This window comes from Cucurbita moschata, unplaced genomic scaffold (assembly GCF_002738365.1).
Source record: "Cucurbita moschata cultivar Rifu unplaced genomic scaffold, Cmos_1.0 Cmo_Scf00010, whole genome shotgun sequence".
Taxonomy (NCBI): Eukaryota; Viridiplantae; Streptophyta; class Magnoliopsida; order Cucurbitales; family Cucurbitaceae; genus Cucurbita; species Cucurbita moschata.
Genome location: NW_019268526.1, coordinates 2543506 through 2566558, shown reverse-complemented (window position 1 = coordinate 2566558; position 23053 = coordinate 2543506). Strand labels below are relative to the sequence as shown.

At 38.1% G+C, this 23053-nt stretch overlaps 2 protein-coding genes and 1 pseudogene across 5 annotated transcripts; all 3 read right to left on the bottom strand.

Annotated features, from left to right (window-relative positions):
* Positions 1–292: 292 nt before the first annotated feature.
* On the bottom strand, positions 293–10074 carry LOC111448473 (histidine kinase 2-like). 3 transcript variants are annotated; one of them, XM_023088106.1, is made up of 15 exons: positions 8869–10074; positions 7987–8256; positions 7206–7691; positions 6616–6891; positions 5922–6091; positions 5592–5804; positions 5288–5474; positions 5119–5170; positions 4803–5032; positions 4604–4702; positions 3428–4095; positions 1990–2469; positions 1413–1834; positions 631–789; positions 293–551 (listed from the first exon to the last, which is right to left on the bottom strand). In XM_023088106.1, the coding sequence occupies exons 1-13, from the start codon at positions 9229–9231 to the stop codon at positions 1591–1593; spliced, it is 3738 nt and encodes a 1245-aa protein (XP_022943874.1). In that variant the 5' UTR covers positions 9232–10074; the 3' UTR covers positions 293–551; positions 631–789; positions 1413–1590. The 3 variants fall into 3 exon arrangements, with proteins under 3 accessions (XP_022943874.1, XP_022943875.1, XP_022943876.1); XM_023088107.1 differs by having other exon boundaries at positions 293–547; XM_023088108.1 differs by having other exon boundaries at positions 8908–10074.
* Positions 10075–13793: 3719 nt separating this feature from the next.
* On the bottom strand, positions 13794–17707 carry LOC111448476 (OBERON-like protein). Of its 2 annotated transcripts, none has more exons than XM_023088117.1 (3): positions 17486–17707; positions 15190–16294; positions 13794–14576 (listed from the first exon to the last, which is right to left on the bottom strand). In XM_023088117.1, the coding sequence occupies exons 2-3, from the start codon at positions 16271–16273 to the stop codon at positions 14062–14064; spliced, it is 1599 nt and encodes a 532-aa protein (XP_022943885.1). In that variant the 5' UTR covers positions 16274–16294; positions 17486–17707; the 3' UTR covers positions 13794–14061. The 2 variants fall into 2 exon arrangements, with proteins under 2 accessions (XP_022943885.1, XP_022943884.1); XM_023088116.1 differs by having other exon boundaries at positions 15190–16281; positions 17486–17705.
* The window catches only part of LOC111448617, a 6302-nt pseudogene continuing 734 nt past the window's right edge, over positions 17486–23053 (bottom strand).

Below are 23053 nucleotides of genomic sequence, written 5' to 3'. Positions count from 1 at the left end.
AGGATTATGTTGATAACTTCAACAAATATGTACAGTAAGAGAGTATACACAGTGGAAAAGTACATGTACATGTTCAATTTACTATACATAGTTTTATCTGATATAACCAAGTATGTATCGTAAGAAAAGCACAAAATGCTCTTCTTACTACATTTTTCAAATCTCCTTTACAGATAGAACATACATAATTTTATATAGCTTCAAAATGAAACCATTGACCTTCCACGAGACATAAATTCTGTATACATGGGAATATACAATACTCTTTCAAATGTCTGTTCTTGGAAACAGCAGCAGACCTTCCTCCAAATATGAGTTTTTCTGGTGTTTCTGATTATTAGAAGAATCATTGGTATTTTGTAACATCTATCAGGATACATACAGCTAGTGAAAAATGTCGAATCATTCGTAGTCAGCTCGAAAAAAGGTGAAGATTCTATCATTCCAATGCACGACGAGGGAGGAATTCGACAAGGGCCATCTCGGAGGAGATGAAAGTCTTCAGGGTTCATAAACGAGTAATTTTGGCGAATCATAACGTTCGAGTCTACCTACGTCAAGATAAGGAATAGTGTAAATAATGTAGCCTTTCTTGTTTGGCAAGTGGAAAAAGAACGGACAGGCACTTACTTGACAAGCAGTCAAGGGCCATCTAGGAAGCCATTTGTTAGTTAATGGCCATTGGAGGGACATGGCATAATGCAAATCCATGGATCATCCATCGTTTGCTCGCTTTTCCCCCAACAGCCTACACCCACTGCTAACACTACCTAATCATGGTTGTCATTCCTGAAACAAATAACAAAGAACAAATCTTTTAGGTGGTGAAGGAATAATGGAGAAGTTTCAAAGAACATGAAATGATGATTTTGAACAAATGGGAGAGCTTTAAGTGCCTAAACTAACACAAAAGAAAAGGCAACTCGAGCGATGAGTTGCCCTTGATCTGTTACAGGCAGTTGAAAACATGTTGAAAAGTATCACAGCCCAAGCCTACCGCTAACAAATATTGTCTGTTTTGGCCCATTACGTATTATCGTTAGTCTCATGGTTTTAAAACGCGTATGTTATGGAGAGGGTCTAGTCTTACTCCGACCAATACCTTACACCGTCCAGTCACTGGCTATGATACTATTTGTAACAGCCCAAGGCCACCACAAACAGATGTTGTCATCTTTGGGCTTCCCTTCAAGATTTTAAAACGTATCTACTAGGGAGAGGTTTCCACACTCTTATAAGGAATATTTCGTTGATCGGAAGATTTATCAGTTCATAGTTAACTCATAAGGAAGGCCAAAACCAAATTTGATGTTGAATAAACAGGCACCCCACCCAGAAACAGCCAGAGTTATGAATGAAATTATGTTACCTCTCATCAAGAAATAACATGCAGAGGAAATATGGAAGCTTACCACAAATTAACAGATGAGAAGGACACGACCAGGTTAGCCCCATCCACCATCCGATAGCTGGATAGAGTAGTCAGAAGATGGGCAGCCATAATCTGGAGCCATCCATCCTTGCATAAGAGCGACGAGCTTCGGGTCAGAGAGGTAAGGAACGGTTATTGCCGCTACGTGCAGCATTGTGTCAAGCAGTCTCAAGAAAACGTGCTACAGTCGAATAAAGCTGCTCCTCTTCGAATGGCTTAGCTACATAACCATCCATCCCACACTTCACACACTCTTCATTCATAGCCTGAATTAAATCTGCCGTCATAGCAAAGATTGGTGTGTGCCAATGGACCTTATTATCCTCATTCGACACTTCCCCAGATGAAATTTTCGCGTTCACGCCACTTTCTACAGCACGGACCTGTCTTGTAGCTTCATACCTGCATATAATATTCGACACGCATCATGATTACAGCAAGTCAACCTATTGTAGTATCGATTGGCAATGCTATGACAAAGAATGTGATATATGTGACTACTCCCAGGCAATATGGCTTAGTTATAAAGCAAATTCATAACAGCAGGAAGATATTACCCATCCATCTCAGGCATCTGGAGGTCCATGAAGCAAGCATCAAAGTTGTGTGGAGGGTTGAGGAGAGCCACAGCATCCGTTCCACGTTCTACACAAGTTACAACAGCTCCATATTTCTTTAGGGCGCCTTCGGCCACCTTTCTGTTTACAGCATTGTCATCCACAACCAGGATATGCTTTCCTTTCAGCAGATTTCCAAGAGTCGATGGTCGTTTAATAATTACTTGATTCCTCTTCTCGATCCCAAAGACGTCGCGGAAGCAACTGACCAACACGTTTAACTGAAGAGGCTTACTTAACACATTATTTACATGACCAGAAGATTTAAGTTCATATTGCTCATTGGAGCTTTTGGGGGATGCCAAGAGAAAGAGTTTTGGACCATTCACATGCTCTTTAAACAAAAGATGAAACTTGAGACCCTCTTTCTTGTCCCAAATGTCTTTGTCTATAAGAATCATGGCCAGTTGTGTCGATGCTCTGTTGATTTCGAAAATTAAAGTGTATTAGTAATAATTGAACATGATACCGAACAATATATCCTTTCTAGCTTAACCTTAAAATATCAATAAGATAGATATACATATTTTCTAATGTGGAAATTGGACTTTAAATAGAACAACTACATGATGCCATAGGCTCATTAGTCATTTATGGAACAACCCAAATCCACCGCTAGCAAATATTATCCGCTTTGGCCCATTATGTATCGCCCTAAGTCTCACGGTTTTAGAACGCGTCTGCTAAGGAGAGGTTGTCACACCCATATAAGGAATGTTTCGTTCCCTTCTCCAACCGATGTGGGATCTCACAATCCACCCCCTTTGGGGGCTCAGCGTCCTCGCTGGCACACCACCCAGTGTCTAGCTCTAATACCATTTGTAACCGTTTAAGCCCACCGCTAGCAGATATTTCCGCTTTGGCCCATTACGTATCACTGTCAAGCTTACGGTTTTAAAACATGTCTGCTAGGAAGAAGTTGCCACACCCTTATAAGGAATGTTTTGTTTCCCTCTCCAATCGATGTGGGATCTCACAATCCACCCCCTTTGGGGGCCTAGCGTCCTCGCTGGCACACCGCCTAGTGTCTAGCTCTGATACCATTTGTAATAGTTTAAGCCCACCGTTGGTAGATATTGTCCATTTTGGCCCATTACGTATCACCATCAGCCTCACGGTTTTAAAACATGTCTGCTAGGGAGAGGTTGTCACACCCTTATAAGGAATGTTTCGTTCCGCTCTCCAACCGATGTGGGATCTCACAATTTATTAGATCATAGAAATAAATACGCTAATTGCTCATTTTGCCTTGAAGGAGAATTTATTGAGCCTCCAATTGGCCTATAGAGTCCCTTGCTATACAAGAGCCAAGTTTGACACCCAAATGAAAATTTTCCTTCAATGACAGCATAAGATGAACAAAACTAATAAAACATACCTTGTGTTGGAGGCATTGGATAGATATTGATAAGCAGACTCTGCACTCAGAGTAATATCAACAGAGATCCCCAGCCTCTGAAGATGATATCTCGTGACCTCTGCTCGAACGCAGCTATTATCAATTATTAATGCTCTTAGCCCCTGGAAATCGACAACACCCAGATCACAGTGTGGCTCTCTGGTATCCAAAGAACTAATTTCCCCTTTCTGGAAAGAAACCGTAAAAGAAAATGTGCTACCAATACCAGGCTCACTCACAAACCCAATCTCCCCATCCATGAGATCCACCAAATGTTTGCTAATACTCAATCCTATTCCCGTGCCACCATACGTCCGAGATGTGGAACTATCTGCCTGCATAAAAGGCATGAATACTCGGTTTTGTGCATCGTGGGGAATTCCTACACCTGTATCCTCTACGGTCACGAGTATTCTAATTGTTTTGGGTTCCTCCACCGCATCCGTCCTGCTGAACTTTTTGAATTTCTCCCAGCTTTTCCATCTATCCACCACAGGTAACCCACTGAATGTAGTACAACTATTGTTTGATGTATCTCCAACTACATATGTGCCTTGTTTAAGAACAATGTCCATAAAATCAACTGGACCTCTCACCTCGTCAGCCAGATGCACCGAGACTAATATATGTCCATTTTTATGCGTAAACTGCATTAAAATCAGGATAAATTTGGCATCATGCAAATGTAAGTTAAATCAGCATAGATCCCAGAGAACATAAAAGTGCAGCATTGTTGTAGCACACCATAGCGTCAGTTTTTTGCTACCACGGGTTAAAAGGTTCTATTAGTATACGTCTCGAAAGTGTGAATTTGGAGAGTAAAATTGGTCCTAATGAAATGTCAAGCCATCACGACTAACTTACAAATCCGGATTTTGCAGCAGCTAATAATATTAAACAAGGAATCCTTGGAATGTCATAGACAACAACCTCTATGTGTTCGTGTCTACCGAACGATTATATACATTCCCTGTGCAAGAAATGAGCAACATGTAGAACACTGGTAATTTCAGGAACTAGAAACATAAAAATTAATCATGAGTTGCAAAAATGGGCAGGAGAATGTTGTTCTGTTCTTTAATATGAGGTGGCATAGTCGATCAACGAGGCTTACAGATGATAACGAAAGGTAAGTAGTCGTAAATAAAATCTAACCTTGAGTGAATTTCCAACAAGATGAGTAATTATTTGACGAAAGCGTCCAGGGTCACCAATGACAACTTCAGGCACCAAATCAGAGACATAAACAGCCAACTTCACACGAAAGGGAGCACGAAATCAATTTCACGTAAGGCATACACCACCAAGAACCACATATTTGGAAATCAACAAGGAAATAAATAGATCAATTTACCTCAATTCCCTTGTCATTAGATTTGAGAGAAAAAGGTGAGATCACATTATCAAGTATAGCACGCAGATCGAAGGGCACAGATTCAAGTTCAAGCCTTCCTGATTCTATCTTAGCTTGATCAAGAACCTTATTTATGAGTGATATCAGATCTTTTCCACTCTCGTGGGCAGTCTGGGCAAAATCCAGTTGCTTTGAATCAAGGTTAGTGTCCATCAGTAACTTGAGCATGCCTACATAAAGTAATTAAGCGTTGTTATGCAAGATATAAATGAAGATTTATAGTATTGACTTTTCAATTGAATAGCATTCATATTACCTAAAACACCATTCATTGGTGTTCTGATCTCATGGGAAACTGTTGCCAGAAACTGCAAAATGCAATACTTCAGCAACTCACATTGTCTCTCTAGATAATGTAGTAAAATATTGAAAGGAATACAAAGGAGAGAGAGCACGCTCTGAATATCGGAAGTTTTGACATGCACCTGTGATTTTGCCACATCAGCAGCTTCGGCGCGACTTTTAAGCCCCATCATCTCGTGATAGTCATTCTCCACTTTTGCAATCCGACTTATTGCTGCATGAAATATATGGCCAACCAACAAGGTAATGATTAGGACGCCAACTGATGAATTGATAGCCGTCCAAGGAGGTGGAGGTTTATGCTTGAATCTGTAACCAAAGGATACGCTCTGAGCTCAGGAGAAATCAACAGTAGTTCCACAATATTGGATTCATATAGATAAGTAGCATAATGACATGAAGTCAATACAGCAGGTGAGCACTTACCTACAATGCATCTCATGCCTTCTTAATGGATCCCCAAAATCAAGTTTACTAATATGCAGTAGCCCGGTATCGGTAAAATCAGAACCGTACATGTTGATTGGAGCAGAATCATTGGTTGTATCATAAACATTCACAACAATTGTCTGCTTGCTAGCAAGCTGATGCAGAAGCTTTTCCACCAGTGAGGGGATATCGTATGATGCACCTAGATAGCTTCGAAGAAATGAATTCAAGACCGATAATTAGGTTCGGCTTGTTAACTAGGACATGGAACTTTCAAGAAAGGGATACACACGCACGAAGTAACAAGTTTTCAAGAAACAAACTTACCCAACAGTAGCTTCAATACGTTGCTCGGGAGTAGCGTCTGGTGGGAGGTCAGTGTTATAGACAGCAAATGTGAGAACAACTCCAAGGTGATTAGATTTCAAAAGTTTAAAAGGAGATGTAAGCACTCCCTTTCCAGACGCCCTAGCTCGCAAGATGTTCTCACGGTCCTCCTGCAAGGCAGAAGCATTATGTAAAGAAGTTAATCCTTTAAGTGACTGAAATAGACACAAAAAATGAACACTCTCAATATTGACAAATCTGCTCCATTATAAGGAGGGTATAGGGACCCCAGAGTAAATGAATCATGTATGATCACAGGCTTCCTATAGAGCCAGAAGTGTATACAGTAACATAGCGGTGCCTTAGAATTTGACGCCTTTAATAGCTATCCTTCAAGAACTAAATGACAAGACTTGTTTAACTCTGTTCAAAATTATAACAAATGAACACTTAGCCGTAATGATAAAACAATCGAACAGTTCTGTAGAACTTCAATTCATAAGTCTTGCACATCGTAAAACCTAACAGGTGGAAACGAGAGCTTAACCATTGCCATTATCTGGAACAAAAACATGGCTACATTTAAAGATTAGAAATCAACAAAAGAGAATTATCATTTAGGTGTTTTCATACATATCTCCTTAATTCGGAATAGAATTTCAGGGGCATGACGAAATAGTATCCGAGTACTCACTTTTCCCGACATCATGTCGATAGAAACTATATGCGCGACTGTTTCTTGAGAAAATATGACAGGTGCATATTCATCTTGAATTGGTGCAGGGTCCAAATTTTCTGGATCACAATCTTGAACAAGAGTTTGGTCCTCAGTCTCCATTTTCTTTATTGTCCATCCATGCATCATCTCAAATTTCTCTCTTTCTGAGTGATTAACTTTCAGAGCATAAGCTACACCGCTAGTCAGCGGTCTTTCAAAGGCGGTTCTTTCTGTATATTCACCAAATGTTTTCTGCAGAGAGAAGAATTCACAAATAATCAGCTAGACAGAAGACTAGTTAGGATTCGAACACAATTCTTTCAGTACAATCATTTGATTCCTTGAACTAACCAGATTGGAGTTATTGCAATTCTTAATTGAAAAGGGTTATGTAAACAACACTATTTTGTCAATCATATTTTCTTAAAACTTAACATAAGCATGGGAACTGTTCTTCAAGGAAGGATCATTAGGATCATTAAAATCAGGTTTTCATATTCATGTTAGTATAGAAATTATATATGTCAGAGAAGAAACAAAATAATGGCAAACAGAAAGAGCATTGCCTGATCAATGGCAGAAGGCTGTTTTCCATGGTGGAAAGTAGAGGTAAGAACAGCCAATGCATGCACATGGTTCATGCTAACGTTAAATTGGTCCTGCAACATCCGGGCTCGCTCATCACACATGTTTGCAAGTGTTTCTTCTCTTCTCAAAATGGCTGTCTGGTTCAGGTACCAAAATAACCAACTGGACCCGACGATCCCAACTACGATAAATATTCTTAAGAGCACCTTCCGCCATTTACCAGCGCCTTTAGGAGAATCTTTGACTTGTTGATGCTGTTTTCTCCTTAGTAAGACCCACTGTTGATGAACCAATGGCTGATTTGGCTTTGGATGTTTCTTGTTCCACAATTTTAGATGGAAACCAGATACTTTCTGGAACACTACCAGTCCAAGAAGAACCCAAAAACATCCAATCAATAAACTACAGAAAATCTTCCAGTGCTTTCTTATAAGGCATCTTAGCAGTCCTGCTTGTTCAATTATCTGATAATACCCAGATGCAAGATTAATCAGCAACTCAAAAGTTAACTTTCTATGCATAAGAACTAAATAATGATAGTGCTTATCATCATCAAAATTCAAAGGTGGGTAATGTATTTGTTCTGTTATCAAATGATATCGATAAACGAATAAACAAACCGAGGTGTACTCCATTAATTACCTATAGTAGATAAGAATCATAAAGAAAATAGTTCTTTAAATGTTGCCAATTGAGAAAGATGAAGTTTTCAAGCACAGAAAGCTACATTTACTAGTTCCAATATAAAAACTTGTCTACCTTTCCACAAAGCTGATTTCCATTTGAAAGCAAAGAGATGGATAAGTCTGTAGCAAATGGAACAGTTATGTCCTCAGAGAATAATTGGTCAGAATTTTCAGGGATCTTCTCAGTTCGAACTGGGCACCGCCCAACATTGGAATCTGCACTTTCTTCAACCCATACATACTGCTTGTGCAAATCTTGCTCCCAGTACAGTAACCTCTGAGCACAGCCAATTCCATCCAACTCTGATGTGTCAGGTCCAAAATCATTGGTGCACCCGGATATCTGCAACAAATATAATCTGTGAGATCCGACATTGGTTTGAGAGGGGAACAAAGCATTCCTTACAAGTATATGGAAATCTCTCCCTAGCCGACGTGTTTTGGGGAACAAAGCATTCCTTACAAGTATGTGGAAATCTCCCCCTAACCGACGTGTTTTAAAACCTTGAGAGGAAGCCCGGAAGGGAAAGTACAAAGAGAACAATATCTACTAACAGTGGGTTTAAAACCTTTTAATGCAGCTATTCTCTAATCCTCCTCCTGTTACATGATTTGGGAAAGATATGAGGCACTTGTCTGGTGTATACCTATACAATGGATAGGTTTGCCAATGGTACAACGCATATAGCTTGATGATTTCTAGTATATTGCCTCAGTTTATCAGGCTTGGAAGTGATCTTCAATGATTTCTACCTAAACTAATGTGATAAATTCATTAAATAGTCATAAACAGCCTGCCTCAGACTATGAATTCAACAATTCCTAAGTCTTTTACATTGTCACAGCTCCAAAGTAGAAAATAAATGAGAAAAGAAGAACAACGTTGATATGAGATCCTAGCTGATATTGTTTGCCAAATCAAAAGATCAAAGAATTGAACTGTAAAAGAACTAACCCGATCTGATTCGGAAGCTTGAAGCTGATTCTTGCTAACATTGAAATGCCGCAGAAAAGTTCGAGTTTCTTCGTCGAACAAGTACGAGGTCTTCTGTTTTGTGCCACTATTTACATTATACGAACGCAAGGGAAACCAACAGCTCAAGAGTATAAGTAGAGCAAGAATCCAAAGACAGAGAAGCCTCTTCTTCCATTTTCCGGTGGAATTTAACAAACACAGATACTCCTTCGCCTTCTTCAGCTTAAACCCAGCTGGAAATTTTCCATTGGAGGTAGAAAACTTGCAGCTCACAGACATCCTCAGCAAGCACCTTGAGAGCTTGAGCAAAACCCCAGCTCCGCCAGAGCAACCCCTCCACATAAAACTCCTCCACCGGAACACAACAATACAAATTCAACAAGAAAACCCACAAATTAAAGGAATACCACCAATTCTTCACTGACCCTTCTTATCAAAATCAGCACTCGAGTAAGAATCCGCTTGAACTAATCATTATTCAACGACCCAAAAGAACCCCGTTCTGCCCTCCAATCCCAGAACCCTTAATCTGGTCCTGTGTAGAAGTTTAATCCATAGAAATCACTGGCGTTAATCGACTAAAATCTTCGTAGGAATCATGGCGGCAACAGACTGGATAAAACCCAGTCGTTATTTTGGTAACGATTACGTGAACTAGTAAAGGGGTGGGGAGAAGTATTGACCCTTTTTCTCTAATGGGTCGATTCCTTTTTCCTTTTCCTCTGCTTCACGTGAATGGAGGTAAAACCCAGTTGGCTCATGCCAGAATTTAACTGGAATCAATTATAAGATGGTGGAGAAGGGGAATTTTTATTCAAAGAGGGTTAAACCCAGTTGGTTCCTCCATAATTACAACAACTGGAATCAATGATCACTAATCAGACAGTGGAAAAAAGAAAAAAGCATCCCCTCTTAGTATCTCCCTCTTGTTCTCGCTATCTCAAAGTGGGTACATCATTATCTCATCATCCAGTGAAGAACGTTAAGCAAAAGCAAACAAAAGCTATGATCAAAATCAAACCTCTAATCAACACATTAATTCATTCAAAACTTCAAGAACAGAATCCCCTCGGCCTTGGCAAGATTTCTCCAAACGGGTCGTCCAATTTTGGCTTACTTTTTAGCTTTTCACTCAGCTACTAGGCCACAGCAGCAGAGCAAGGCGTTTTCACTCAACCATCATGCCTTTATTACCCCCTTCAGCCCCGTTTTGTTCGTCCTTCTGCGTCATTTTCACTTTTACTTACTTGAAAGAGACCGCACCGTTCAGTGATTAAAGATAATAGAATTTGTATTCTACCGCTGCACTCTGCAGCAGACTTACGGATTCACACTTTTAAATCTTATTAATTATAACTCATTAATTCAACAAATTATTCAAACCCAGTTTAAATTCAACTATAATTATCGTATTACAATGCAAATCCAGCAGTTTTATTCGTTAAACTAGCTGCCCTCTAGAAGGGCTGCCCGTTGCTAAAATACGCCGGGGATAAGATTCTCAAACTCCCCCATCTAATTAAAAATTAATTCAATAAATGTTGGAATAAATGAATATTATGTTGGATGTATGACAAAACCCACCAATCTTTTAATATTCAGAAAATAAAAATTTCACTGCCTAATTAATCTATTTAAACCATCATTTAATTTATTTTAAAAAGATTATAAATATATATATATATATATATAATAAATTTCTACGACATAAGTTTGGTTAAGGCAGTTGATATGTCAAATCATATATAAAAAACGTAGAATAAATGTCAAAGTATCCACGTTACTTAATAATATTAAATTTAGTATATAGTTTTTTTATTTCAATTTAATATTAGAAGCTATTAAAATTAACCAAATATAACAAAGGAAAATGGTTCCAAGTGGGGTTAAGATAATATTTGACCTTATGGATTAGGTTAATGTAAATAATTCTGATTTATTATTTATAATGACATGTTACGTGTAATTTCTTAAAAATTATTCAGGAGTTTATTGTACTAAATAAATAAATAAATAAAAGTCTACTTTGCATGTGGTATTTGTGTCAGGGACTGTATATGAAATTCCAAGAAATTTGTGGGAACATGTACAATTAAACAATGTCATTAATTGCAATTTGGCCCACTTTCTATGGGTGAAAAGATAATTCAGCTTTTGTGTGGGACAATTTTGGGAACCTAAAAAGATTAAATACTGTTTAATTACTTTTTCTTAATTTAATTCTACACTCTTCATTTATTTTATTTACCTTTTAAATAAAAGTTTATTTCTTTTTGTTAATATCGAGTTATACTAGTATGATTATACGTCATGTAAGGTAGAGACGGGTATTTGACTAATGGATATTTTAGAAGTTAAGAGACCAAACTGAAACAAATTTAAGAATCGGGGACCCAAATAATATTTAAATCTATTTAATTTTGGTTAAATTACCATGTTTATCCTTCAACTTTCGCTCTAAACTTTAAATTAAAAAATGCTGAAGGGTCGTTAAATCTTTAATTTTATATTTAATAAATTAATAATTTTTTCTTTGAAGTAACATATTTCTTTTCGATTTTGTGTTTTACGTAAATGATTTTTTGAAAAGAAAATTATTAAATATTTTTATCGACCGGTAAAAAATTTATAATTACTTTTTAATTATTCAAAATTTAAGAGCTTAACTTTTCAGGTAAATGCTATCTAAAAGTGTTTTTAAATTTTTTTTTTCTTAATAATAAATTAGAGAAAAATCAATTTATTTGACTTAAAAAAAACTATGTAATTACGTACTTATTTTAATTAATGGGAGTATTTGTTTTAATTTTCTGAAGTTATTTAATTAAGGACACGTGTGGGATTATAATTTGACGGTTTTTTGAGAATGGAGGAGTCCTCGGAAGACGTGAGGGATTGTAAGATGGTCAGAGGTGGGCCCCACGACAGCTTGCTATTTTCACAAAAAGAAAAAAAAAAAAAAAAAAAGAAGAGGCAGGGGGGAGCGGCGCGTAGCTGGATAACACGTCATCAACTTCGGTGGGGCCCACATCGTTTGTCTCTGTTGCTATTTAATTTTAGAGAGAGAAAGGCGGCCCCACCTCACTTTACTACGCGACAAATGTCCAACCCATGTAATTTCCCGATACGTAAAAAAAAAAAACCCTTTCCCCTTTTTACCCCTCTTCCAGCTATGAAATTATCTTTTTGCCCCTCTGTCCTCGCCGTTCCAAACAAAAATAAATAATAAATAAATTATTAATTTCGTTTTCATCTACTTTATGAATATTTTACTTCAACACGTTTTTTTTTGGTGTAATAATTTTAGAGAAAAAATCATTTAAAAAATGATCTTTGTCATAGATCAATAATAATAATAATAATAATATTATTATTATTCTCTTTTAATTATGTTTTTAGTAACATATTTATTTTCGTCCAATTATTATATATTTTTAAGATTTTTTTATTAATAACTTTAAAATTATTTTTGGGTAATCAAATATCGAGTGTAGAGCTAGTTCCTTCGTGCTAGTCAGCATTCTCGATAAACGTCCCTATCTATAAAGTGTAGGTTGAAGAAGAAAAATACATTTAAGATTTCTTTTTCAATCATTATTATTTATGAAATATTTTTAATAATTTAAGATCATTGAATAAATTATACTACTACACAATTATCCAAAATAAACTATTATTCAATTTATTAAATGCGTTTTGTAATAATGAAAATGGTAATAATTAATTCATTTATTTTAGTTTAAATTTTTTGGTTGGTAAATATTTTAATTTTAATTTTTTTTTTAAGATTCTATAAAAATAATTATTGGAGAAAGAAAATAAAAATACTGAAAAGAAGACGAGAAACATGAAAGGATGTTATGACAAAAGATTTGAATGAAGGGGAGGCGATCACTTTATGGCATAATTACAAGGGTTTTATTCTTTTTATGCATAATTTAAATTCATTTTTTATTTAGAAAAAAAGAAATTAAATATGAATTTCTCCCATAAATAACTTTAGTTGGACCAAATCCAATGAAAAACATACCAATAAACAAATCCATAATAGGGATGATATGGAGACATGGAATCAAATTTAGTGGTTAATGTGTTTGGTTTAGTACCATGTTGTCTAACCTAATGTTTCGAAAGAAAAATGACAAATGTATCGAACTTTCAACCCGTGTTTCATACCTACCATTATCAATTTTTAACAATATAATTAAATTAAAAGTACTAAACTAAAAGTCCTTATGTTCAAATCGTGTAATGCCATTAAGGTTTTGTGAGTTTGAACAGTTACAAAAGATATTAAAACCAAACATCGAGCGGTATACCAGCGAGGAGGCTGAGTTCCAAAAAGGATGGACATGAGGCGGTGTGTTAGCAATTGGGGTGGAGAACAATGAAGGGGTGAATTGTGAGATCCTACGTGGATTAGGGAGGAGAACGAAACATTTCTTTTAAGGGTGTGAAAACCCTCCCATAGATTTTACAAATCTTGAAGGAAAACCTAGAAAAGAAAGCTCAAAGAAGATAATATCTGCTAGTGATCAATGGGATGGAAACAACTTAAACGAACAATGAACAAAACATGTTTTTCTCAACAAAAAATGAGGACATTTTTGTAGTTACCTGTGTTCATGGTCAAAGGAAGAAATGAGGTCAGCTTTCTGAACGCAGCCTTTAATGTCAAACAATGAAGAACAAATGTAGTCCACTCACACCATACCATCTCCAAATCATACAGCTCTGGTGCTCACCTGATTGCTGCATATTGGAAGTGGGTTCCATTAGAGAGCACTCCTAAAAAGGATGGGAGTAACAGCAAATGGATGGACCTACTTGGCTACCATCACGGCCCTTGTTTCTCTTTTCTGGCAGCATTACCCTACACAATATCAGTGCTCACTGCTGCAGAAACCACAAACCAGGTTTATCTAAACCATAAATGAAATGATATCCAGGATTACCAAGGCTAATTACCCTGTAATACAACCAATATAGCATCCCTCCACACTTTCAAACGGCTTAAACAATGATCTATAGACAAGATTACAAGACCCCACAACAGAAACATAGTTAACTCCAGTCAAAGGGTGACCATCATTTAGCTGGTTTTATGACTATAAGAGGACACAGTATGATACAGAACGGCATTTGGAAATATGTATGGAATGAGGATTGTTCTTAGGATTGATCTGCCCCACCACTGTTCTGTGAACGAAAACTTTCCTGCATTTTAATCTTCTCTAACAAGAACTGTTTCTCTGCCTCGGCCTCTTTTAACCGCTGTTTCAGGTAACTACTAGCATAATCTTCTTCAGATTTTTCAGATTTGGCGAGAGCAATCAACTGGAGCCTTTCAGCCTCTCGTTTTGCCTCATTTGCCTTAAGTTGGAACATGTCAGCTTCTGCAAGTTTAAGCCTCACAATCTTCTCTAGCTCTTCAATTTGTAGCTTCTTTCTCTGTTTCTCCACCTTTAATTCCGCTGCTTCCCTGGTCTTGTCCTCAACCTCATGCTCGAATGCCTCGACGTCCATTCGTGCCTTTTTGTATCTCCTCTCCTTCTCATCAGCCACCATTTCCATTTTTATTATGGCCTCTTGTACCACATCGGCAATGCGGGTGCAAGCCTCCTGTGGGGCTATCAGTCGTCCTCCTTCCCCATTTTCAATGCTTCTTGGAGAGTCTAACTCAAGTTCTTCATAAAGAGAAACAAGAAGCAGAGGTATTTCATTAAAATAAAATATGGGAAAAAATGTAGTTCGAGCTCAGCATAATGCAATTAAGTTTCTTTTCATCAATTTTATAGCAATATGAGTAGCTTTTCTACATGAATAGGATCAGATATCATCCACTATTACAGTTTAGTTTACCAATGACTCCTCAAATCATGATTGAACAATAATTGATCCAAAAAGGCATGCCCAGTATAAGATAGCACAATCAAAATATATGCCTATAAGAGCCTATTTTGATTAGTAAATGCATTTCTTTCTTGGCTCCTTATGCAGAAAACCCTTTTTTTTGTTCCTACCTTGTGAACCTCAGAGAGAGAATTGGACACAACCAATGTCTATAGAAAAGTGTCGGAAGTGATTTGATTTTCCTACTCTCTAAACCACACCTTTCACCACTATAATATCATCAAGCAAATAAAGATGCAGTTTCTAACTTTTTCATGAACAATTTTAAGAGCTGTTCTGTTTCTTATAAGTTAAAGATACGAGGAAAATCATAATACACCAGTAGTAAATAAGACCAATTGATCAAGAAATGAGTATAAGTTTATATACAAACGAATAGTTCTTTACCTTGGAAAAACCCCAATATAGTTCTGCATGCCATTGAAGAGTCCATAACCCCGGTTTTCATTTTTTCTTTGAGATCTTCACACTTCCAGAAAAGCCTCAGCCCTCTATTGTACTCACTTCCACAAAATATTCTACTAACATAGTCGAGTTCCCTTGTCAAAGCCTCCAGGTCCCATGCAGGTGCACAGTGCTGGAAAACATCCTTAACCCAACCCAGCAGCTCTGACGTTCTATTGCAGGCTTGGCACCTGAAAAGCATTTCAGTTTCCCCCGGTCCACTCTTAACAGATGAACCCATGCAAATTTGTCCGTCACGAATGGCGCAATCCGTGTGAGTCCAGTGAGAGCACAGATCACAGCCAATCCATCGACAGGTATTCACTTCAAAATCGAACTTATTACATATTACACACATGCAAAGATTGCAAAAACCATTTCTGTTGGAGCATAGTTCACATGTACAGTCATCAGCTGGCAGCTGATTCTGGCATGCTATATTCCTGCACCTCTTGTACACAAAGATCTCAATTAGAGTAGTCTGTGGGAGGGTAACATTCGGGTGCAAGAATGCCTGAATTCCAGTATTTATTGCAACAAGGATTTCAAGTTGCACCCGATTGGCTATAAGTAAAGTCTTAGCTGTTAAATCAGTTCTATTCTGAACAAGCTTCTGCAAAATGAAAATCTCCTCTCTCTGCTGTAAACCACCATTACCATCAAGGATAACTCGAAGCCCAGATTTCAACTCTTCAAGAAACTCATCTGACAAATGATGCATCTTTTCGGAGATTAAATCGACTCTCTCCCTTGCAATATCCTGCAGGGATATCTTATCAGCACTAGAAAGACGGCGAACAACTGAATGTTCAGCATTATCATTATCTGTCTTCCCACTTTCCATCTTCTTTGCCAACATGGCTTCAACATTAGGCCAAGTTTCCCGAGAACTGGCACTTTCTGTAGGGGACTCCCGAACTTGACCAGAATTTGATCTTGGTTCCTCTTGAGGTAAGTGTGCATCTGATGGCACCAGGGAAAATGAGGTTTGCAGTGTGCCTGACTGTGATTGCTGACGCGGAAGCATAATTTGTTCTGCAAAATTTAGAGACAGGCACAATTCCTTTAGAGAAACGATTTGGTTCACAACAGTTATTCAGAAAAAAGAAAGATGGACTTCTTAATAAGACATAGGCCAGTAAGTTTCCAGGATAAACATCAAATCCAGATATTATGCAATTAAGTGACTTCAACAAGGGATGGAAGCTCAAAATACACCTTGAACGAACAAACAAACAAAAGCATGCCCTTCTGCTTTTATATCACAAAGAAACAAAAAGACCTTGTTCGGAATTATTCAGCTTCGATCACAAAGCAATTTCCAATGGAAACATGAACAATGTTTTCAACAAAAAGGAAAATGAAAACCCAATTTAACAGGGACTAGTGTTAGGAACCATGAACCCCCACAATGATATGATATTGTCCACCTTTTAGTATTATCTCTCGTGATTTTGTTTTTGGTTTCCCCAAAATGTCTCATACCATTTGAGATGGTGTTCCTTTTAATTAGCCAATGTGAGACTACTCCTCTCAATAATCCTCAACAATCCTACCCTCGAACAAAGTACACCATAGAGCCTCCTCTAAACCCTCCTTCTCTGGAACTCTCGAATAACCTCCCCTTAATTGATACTCAACTCCTTCTCTGGAGCCCTCGAACAAAGTATACCTTTTGTTCGACACTTAAGTCACTTTTACTACACCTTCGAGGCTCACAACTCTTTTGTTCGATACGTAAGGATTCAATTGACATTGACATGACTAAATTAAGAACATGACCCAGTTACCATGTTAATATTTGCTAAAACCACCACACCTGAAGGGCGGTGAAAGTTTTCTATTCATAATCATTCACAGAATTAAATAAGATCAAATATATTACAAGGAAATAGAAAGAACACAAGATATTAGCCTATAATCAAAAGTCAAATAGGATACATATGGTAAATCCTAATTAAAGGATAAGTATCCTCTAGCATCACTCAAATCCTGTTTGCAAATCAAAACGTCAACAGATCATATGCCACCAAGCGACAGCGGACAAATCTAAGCTACGCAATGGATTTAATTGCATCGAGGTTAAAAAGAAAGGGAGCAAGAAAAGTTAACAGGGCAAAAAGGGACAGAAAGCAAAAAAATAAAAGGGCATACACAGACAAATCTTTCGTGCGGCCGGTAATTAGATACTCATAAAACACCTAGAATTCTGAAATATCGCTCTAAAGAAACTACCTACCTGGGGTAACAACCAGTAGGAGCAGAAGCACTGGGGAGCTCAGAGGTTGAGTAGTGATTTCGACCGCGCCGTCTCCAACAGGCCAGGAAAGAAGAGGAGGAAGAAGAATTGAAGATGAGAGAGTTCAGGTGGTGGTGACCATTGAAGACGAAAGCAAAGAAGGCGAAGACGGCCGATGATCCGATCGACAAAAGAGAAAAAACTGGAGATTCCAAATGAATTAATTCTCATTTCATTTCTGTACCCCACGCCAAGGGAACCATAGTCCACGCTCTTCACCAATGGAACCCAAAGTCAACACCCATGGTTTGGGTTTGACTCCTTCAACATGAATAATCAATGGCACAAACGTGACGCCTCGTCGCTAATTTCACGGCGTTAAATTCCTTCAAATAAATAAATAATATAAATATATATATTTGACATTAAATATTTTTACATCATTCACTTTTGCCTAAACGTGACCCTACCGCTAGCAAATATTGTTTGTTTTAGCTCGTTATGTATCGTCGTTAGCCTCAAGGTTTTAAAACGCATATGTTAGGGAGAAGTTTTCACACGCTTGTAAGCAATATTCCGTTTCCCTTTCCAACCGATGTGGGATCTCACAATCCACCTCCCTTGGAGGCCAACATCCTCGCTAACACAATATTTGTTTTCTAACTCTGATACCATTTGTAACAACTCATGCCCATCACTAGCAAATATAGTCCACTTTGACACGTTAAATATTGACATCAATTTCACGATTTTAAAACACGTCTGCTACGGAGAGGTTTCCACACCCTTGTAAACAAATGCTCCATTTATCTGTCCAACCCACGCAGTATCTCACTTAACATATTTGAAAACTTCAGTCTGCCCAGGACTCACTTTTGGCTGCCAGCTTCCACTGGTTCAACTATTTCTGCTTCTAATGGCTGCGATTAAGGCGCAGACCACTTGCCGGAAAGTGCCATACCCATCATCTCATATATCTTACCACCAAGCTGGGCCGGATTTTCAGGCTACACCAAGGAAGAGTAAGGTGGTTTAGTTCAAGCCATAGCTTATATGAAACGAATGAACACAGATTTATTTCCAAAATACACCATATGAATGCAACATGATATGATATCCATACAGAACAGGGAGTTAAACGCAGAGCCGCTCGAAACTAAAGCTGCATCATACAGAAGATCAATGGCTCTCAAAGCATCTTCATCGTTGGGGTTACTCTTGTATGCAGCCTGTGGAAATTTGCATATACATCAATTTACAAGCATGGGCAGAAGAAAGTATAAATGTACTTCTGCTCTTTACATACATCCAGGTTTTTAATGATTTGATGCTCAGGGTTCACGTCAACCACCCTTCTACTTCTCATGAAGTCCAAACTAGAGGCATCACCAACAGTTTGTGCCTTCATCAACCTTGAAAAGGAACAAAAAGTGATACCCAACACTTGAAATAGGGTATACATCATTTGGATCGATTGAGAGAGACAGTAACTTACCTCTCCATGTTGACAAACCAACTATGTAGAAATCACGACTCTCCGCAATGGTATGATACAGAGCTTATGCTCAAAGTGGACAATATCGTACCATTGTAGAGAGTCGTGATTTCTAACATGGTATCAGAGTCATGCCCTAAACTTAGTCATGTCAATAGAATCCTCAAATATCAAATAAAGAATTGTGAGCCTCAAAAGTATAGTCAAAAGTGACTAAAGTGTCGAACAAAGGGTGTACTTTATTCGAGGGCTCCAGAGAAAGGAGTCGAGTCTCGATTAAGGGGAGGTTATTCAAGAGCTCCATAAGCCTCAAGGGAGGCTTATAGTGTACTTTGTTCGAGGGGAGGATTGTTGAAGATTATTTGGAGTGAGTCTCACATTGGCTAACTCAGGGAACGATCATGGGTTTATAAGTGAAGAATATTATCTCCACTGGGACGAGACCTTATTGGGAAGCCCAAAGCAAAGCCATGAGAGTTTATGCTCAAAGTGGATAATATCATACCATTGTGGAGAGTCGTGATTTCTAACACAACCAAGCTTTCCAGCGACAAGAACACGGGGCGAAGAACTTAGGCAGCGTGATATCTGAACATTGGAAACTTTGTCTCCCAAGCGTTTCTTAATCCAATCACAAGTTTGGCCCAACTCTTGTTTTATTTCTCTCTTTCTCTTCATTCTTATCACCTAAAACACATAGCAATTACTGTTTCCTTTTTTGTAATTTCACAAAGTAGACCAATAATGAAGGCAGAGGGTCATCCTATAATTCTGGAAACTAATGACCTCGACCCGAATCACTTGAAATCATCAGCATTGTCACAGGTAAAACTAACATTTAAAGTACAGAAAGGATGTTTCATTTAGGTAAATTTTACCAATTCTCCATTAAAATCATCTGAAATAAACACCCTTTTCACGTAAAGCCTAATGTTTTTAGTCTTGGGATTGATGAGGTCATCCTTCCCCGTGGGAGAAACAGCTGGAACATAAAGTATTGACCTGAATTCTACTTCATCCTGAAAATTCAGTCAAATATTAGCTCCACGAAAATGAAACAAGAAGTAGAGAGCGTTCAATGAAAGTAGGAGTCTTATCATTTAGGTAAATTAGCCAATAAATCCAAATATCTGGATGAATTCTTATCATTTTGATAAATTAGTTGAATTTGTAGGTTCATTTTGAATAGAAGAATTAGTTGACAGGATGGTAATCCTCATTCTCCCAGGATTTCAAGCAGACAAAAGAGGTCTCAGATATGCACGATCAGATGAAAGCGGACGATGGAGGAGGAAAAGCAGGCATACCTCCGTTGTAAAATGAGATGATGCTAATGGATCCAAGTACTCATTGGAAGTTTTTCTGTAGAATGTTAGGAATCACGACTCTCCACAATGGTATGATATTGTCCACTTTGAGCATAAGCTCTCATGGCTTTGCTTTGGGCTTCCCCAAAAGGCCTCATACCAATGGAGTTAGTATTCCTCACTTATAAACCCATGATCTTCCACTAAATTAACCAATGTGGGACACTCCCAATCCCAATAATCCTCAACACCTCCCCTCGAACAAAGCACACTATAAGCCTCCCCTGAGGCTTATGGAGCTCTCGAATAGCCTCCCCTTAATTGAGGCTCGACTCCTTTCTCTGGAGCCCTCGAACACAGTACACCATTTGTTCGACATGTTAGTCACTTTTTGACTACACCTTCGAGGCTCGCCATTCTTTGTTCGATATTTGAGGATTCTATTGGCATGGTTAAGTTTAGGGCATGGCTCTGATACCATGTTAGGAATCACGACTCTCCACAATGGTATGATATTGTCCACTTTGAGCATAAGCTCTCATGGCTTTGCTTTGGGCTTCCCCAAAAGGCCTCATACCAATGGAGTTAGTATTCCTCACTTATAAACCCATGATCTTCCACTAAATTAACCAATGTGGGACACTCCCAATCCCAATAATCCTCAACACCTCCCCTCGAACAAAGCACACTATAAGCCTCCCCTGAGGCTTATGGAGCTCTCGAATAGCCTCCCCTTAATTGAGGCTCGACTCCTTTCTCTGGAGCCCTCGAACACAGTACACCATTTGTTCGACATGTTAGTCACTTTTTGACTACACCTTCGAGGCTCGCCATTCTTTGTTCGATATTTGAGGATTCTATTGGCATGGTTAAGTTTAGGGCATGGCTCTGATACCATGTTAGGAATCACGACTCTCCACAATGGTATGATATTGTCCACTTTGAGCATAAGCTCTCATGGCTTTGCTTTGGGCTTCCCCAAAAGGCCTCATACCAATGGAGTTAGTATTCCTCACTTATAAACCCATGATCTTCCACTAAATTAACCAATGTGGGACACTCCCAATCCCAATAATCCTCAACATAGAATTCATTGTACTCCTCCGTGGAGACTTCCTTCGGGTTCCGAAGCTACAAATACATATAGGAATAGCACCCTTTAGTTGCTTAGAAGTAACAGCGATTAACAACAAACCAGGAAAGTAAAGGAGTTGTGAGCTCACCCATATTGGTTGGGTCTCATTAGTGAGCTCCCAGTCCCACTACTTCTCCACAACAGTCTCTGTTTTCTTCTTCTTCTGTAAAGAAAAATCATTAATTAGATTACAATTAATAGATTCTGTTGTGTAAGCTGTCTTCCCATAGTTTCCCTATAGAGTGTTGGAGAAGTGAGGATGAAAGAAGACAGACAGACTACTCTGGGCAATAGTACCAAGGCAGTCAACAAGTTCTTGCCTAGTCATACCTATGCCAGTATCACTGCATAGAGATAGAAAACAGGTTGCAAATGTTGCAGCATTGTCGGTTTGGAGGAGGAGGGGGGATGCAAAATAGCAGAACCCTTACGTTATGCTTATAATCCCATTATCTTTATCACTATGGATACATATGTGAAAATCAATTGCTTCCTTCAAAAGTCCAGGGCCTGTCACACTCAGAAAGCGCAGTTTATCCAAAGCATCACTTGCATTGCTGTGAAGGTTGAAGAGGCAGAAACCAATATTCAATTTAGGTATCAAAAGGTAAGCTTCTAGAAAAAGAAACGAGCCAAACATTGATAATAAATAACCTTATAAGCTCCCGAAGAAAAGCCTCTTTGTTGCTGTACAAGCTGTTAACAATGAGGTCCATGAGACGACTCACCTGGCACGAAAAAGAAACACGAATATAAAAGGTGATTGGTGAATTTAAACATTAAGATTTTAGTTCCAAATTAGTATATAGTTTCTTATTCAAAGGAACATGCCTCTGCTTGATACTCGTACTTCTCAACTGGAGGAGTAGCCGATGCATCAGATGCTGTGGCAGTTGATTCAAATCGGTGGGTCAAGGAAAAAGTATGTTTTATCCAAATGTCCAGACGCTATCAATGGGTACCGTCTGACTTTACCATCAATCTCGCCCTCCTGAAAATTGTCAAGCATATGTGATTATCCATTCCATATTTCAGAAAATCAACAATCCAGCAGAGTAGTTCAACACCAAAACAGAGAAGCACAAAGCTAAACTTTCAACATAAACCACCATAATAATGCAACAAGGAGACCTTCAAAGTCTAAAACATGCCATCTGCAACCAAGGAGCATAAAACGGATTTTAATCCGTTAGGAATCACGAACCTCCACAATGATATGATATTGTCCACTTTGAGCATTAACTCTCATGGCTGTGCTTTTGGTTTTCCCAAAAGACCTTATACCAATGGAGATCTATTCCTTACTTATAAACCCATGATCATCCCCTTGATTAGCCGATGTAGGATGCTTTCCCAACAATCCTCAACATGACCGTCAAATATGAACAATCCAACAAAATATCTTAATCTCAAATAGGTGCGGAGAGACCTTCCAAGCACGAAAACAATACTGAACTAAATGAAATAGTACCGAATAAAAACTTACTCATTTACGGAATACTTTACTTCTATCTAAACGCCAAAAGGTTGATCGTAGATACTAGGCTATTCATCAACATCGACGATTCAAAATATATCATTAAACCAAAGAGAAAAGAAAAAAAAAAAAAAAAAAAAAAAAAAAAAAAAAA

Excerpts from the sequence above, each read along its gene's own strand:
- LOC111448473 (XM_023088106.1), bottom strand. The coding sequence starts at position 9,231 with ATGTGGAGGGGTTGCTCTGGCGGAGCTGGGGTTTTGCTCAAGCTCTCA. Across the intron at positions 4,096-4,603 it reads TTGTTGGAAATTCACTCAAG|TTTACGCATAAAAATGGACA; the intron begins GTTAGATTTTAT and ends ATTTTAATGCAG. Across the intron at positions 1,835-1,989 it reads CAGATGCCTGAGATGGATGG|GTATGAAGCTACAAGACAGG; the intron begins GTAATATCTTCC and ends TATTATATGCAG.
- LOC111448476 (XM_023088117.1), bottom strand. The coding sequence starts at position 16,273 with ATGCTTCCGCGTCAGCAATCACAGTCAGGCACACTGCAAACCTCATTT. Across the intron at positions 14,577-15,189 it reads TATATTGGGGTTTTTCCAAG|AACTTGAGTTAGACTCTCCA; the intron begins GTAAAGAACTAT and ends CTCTTTATGAAG.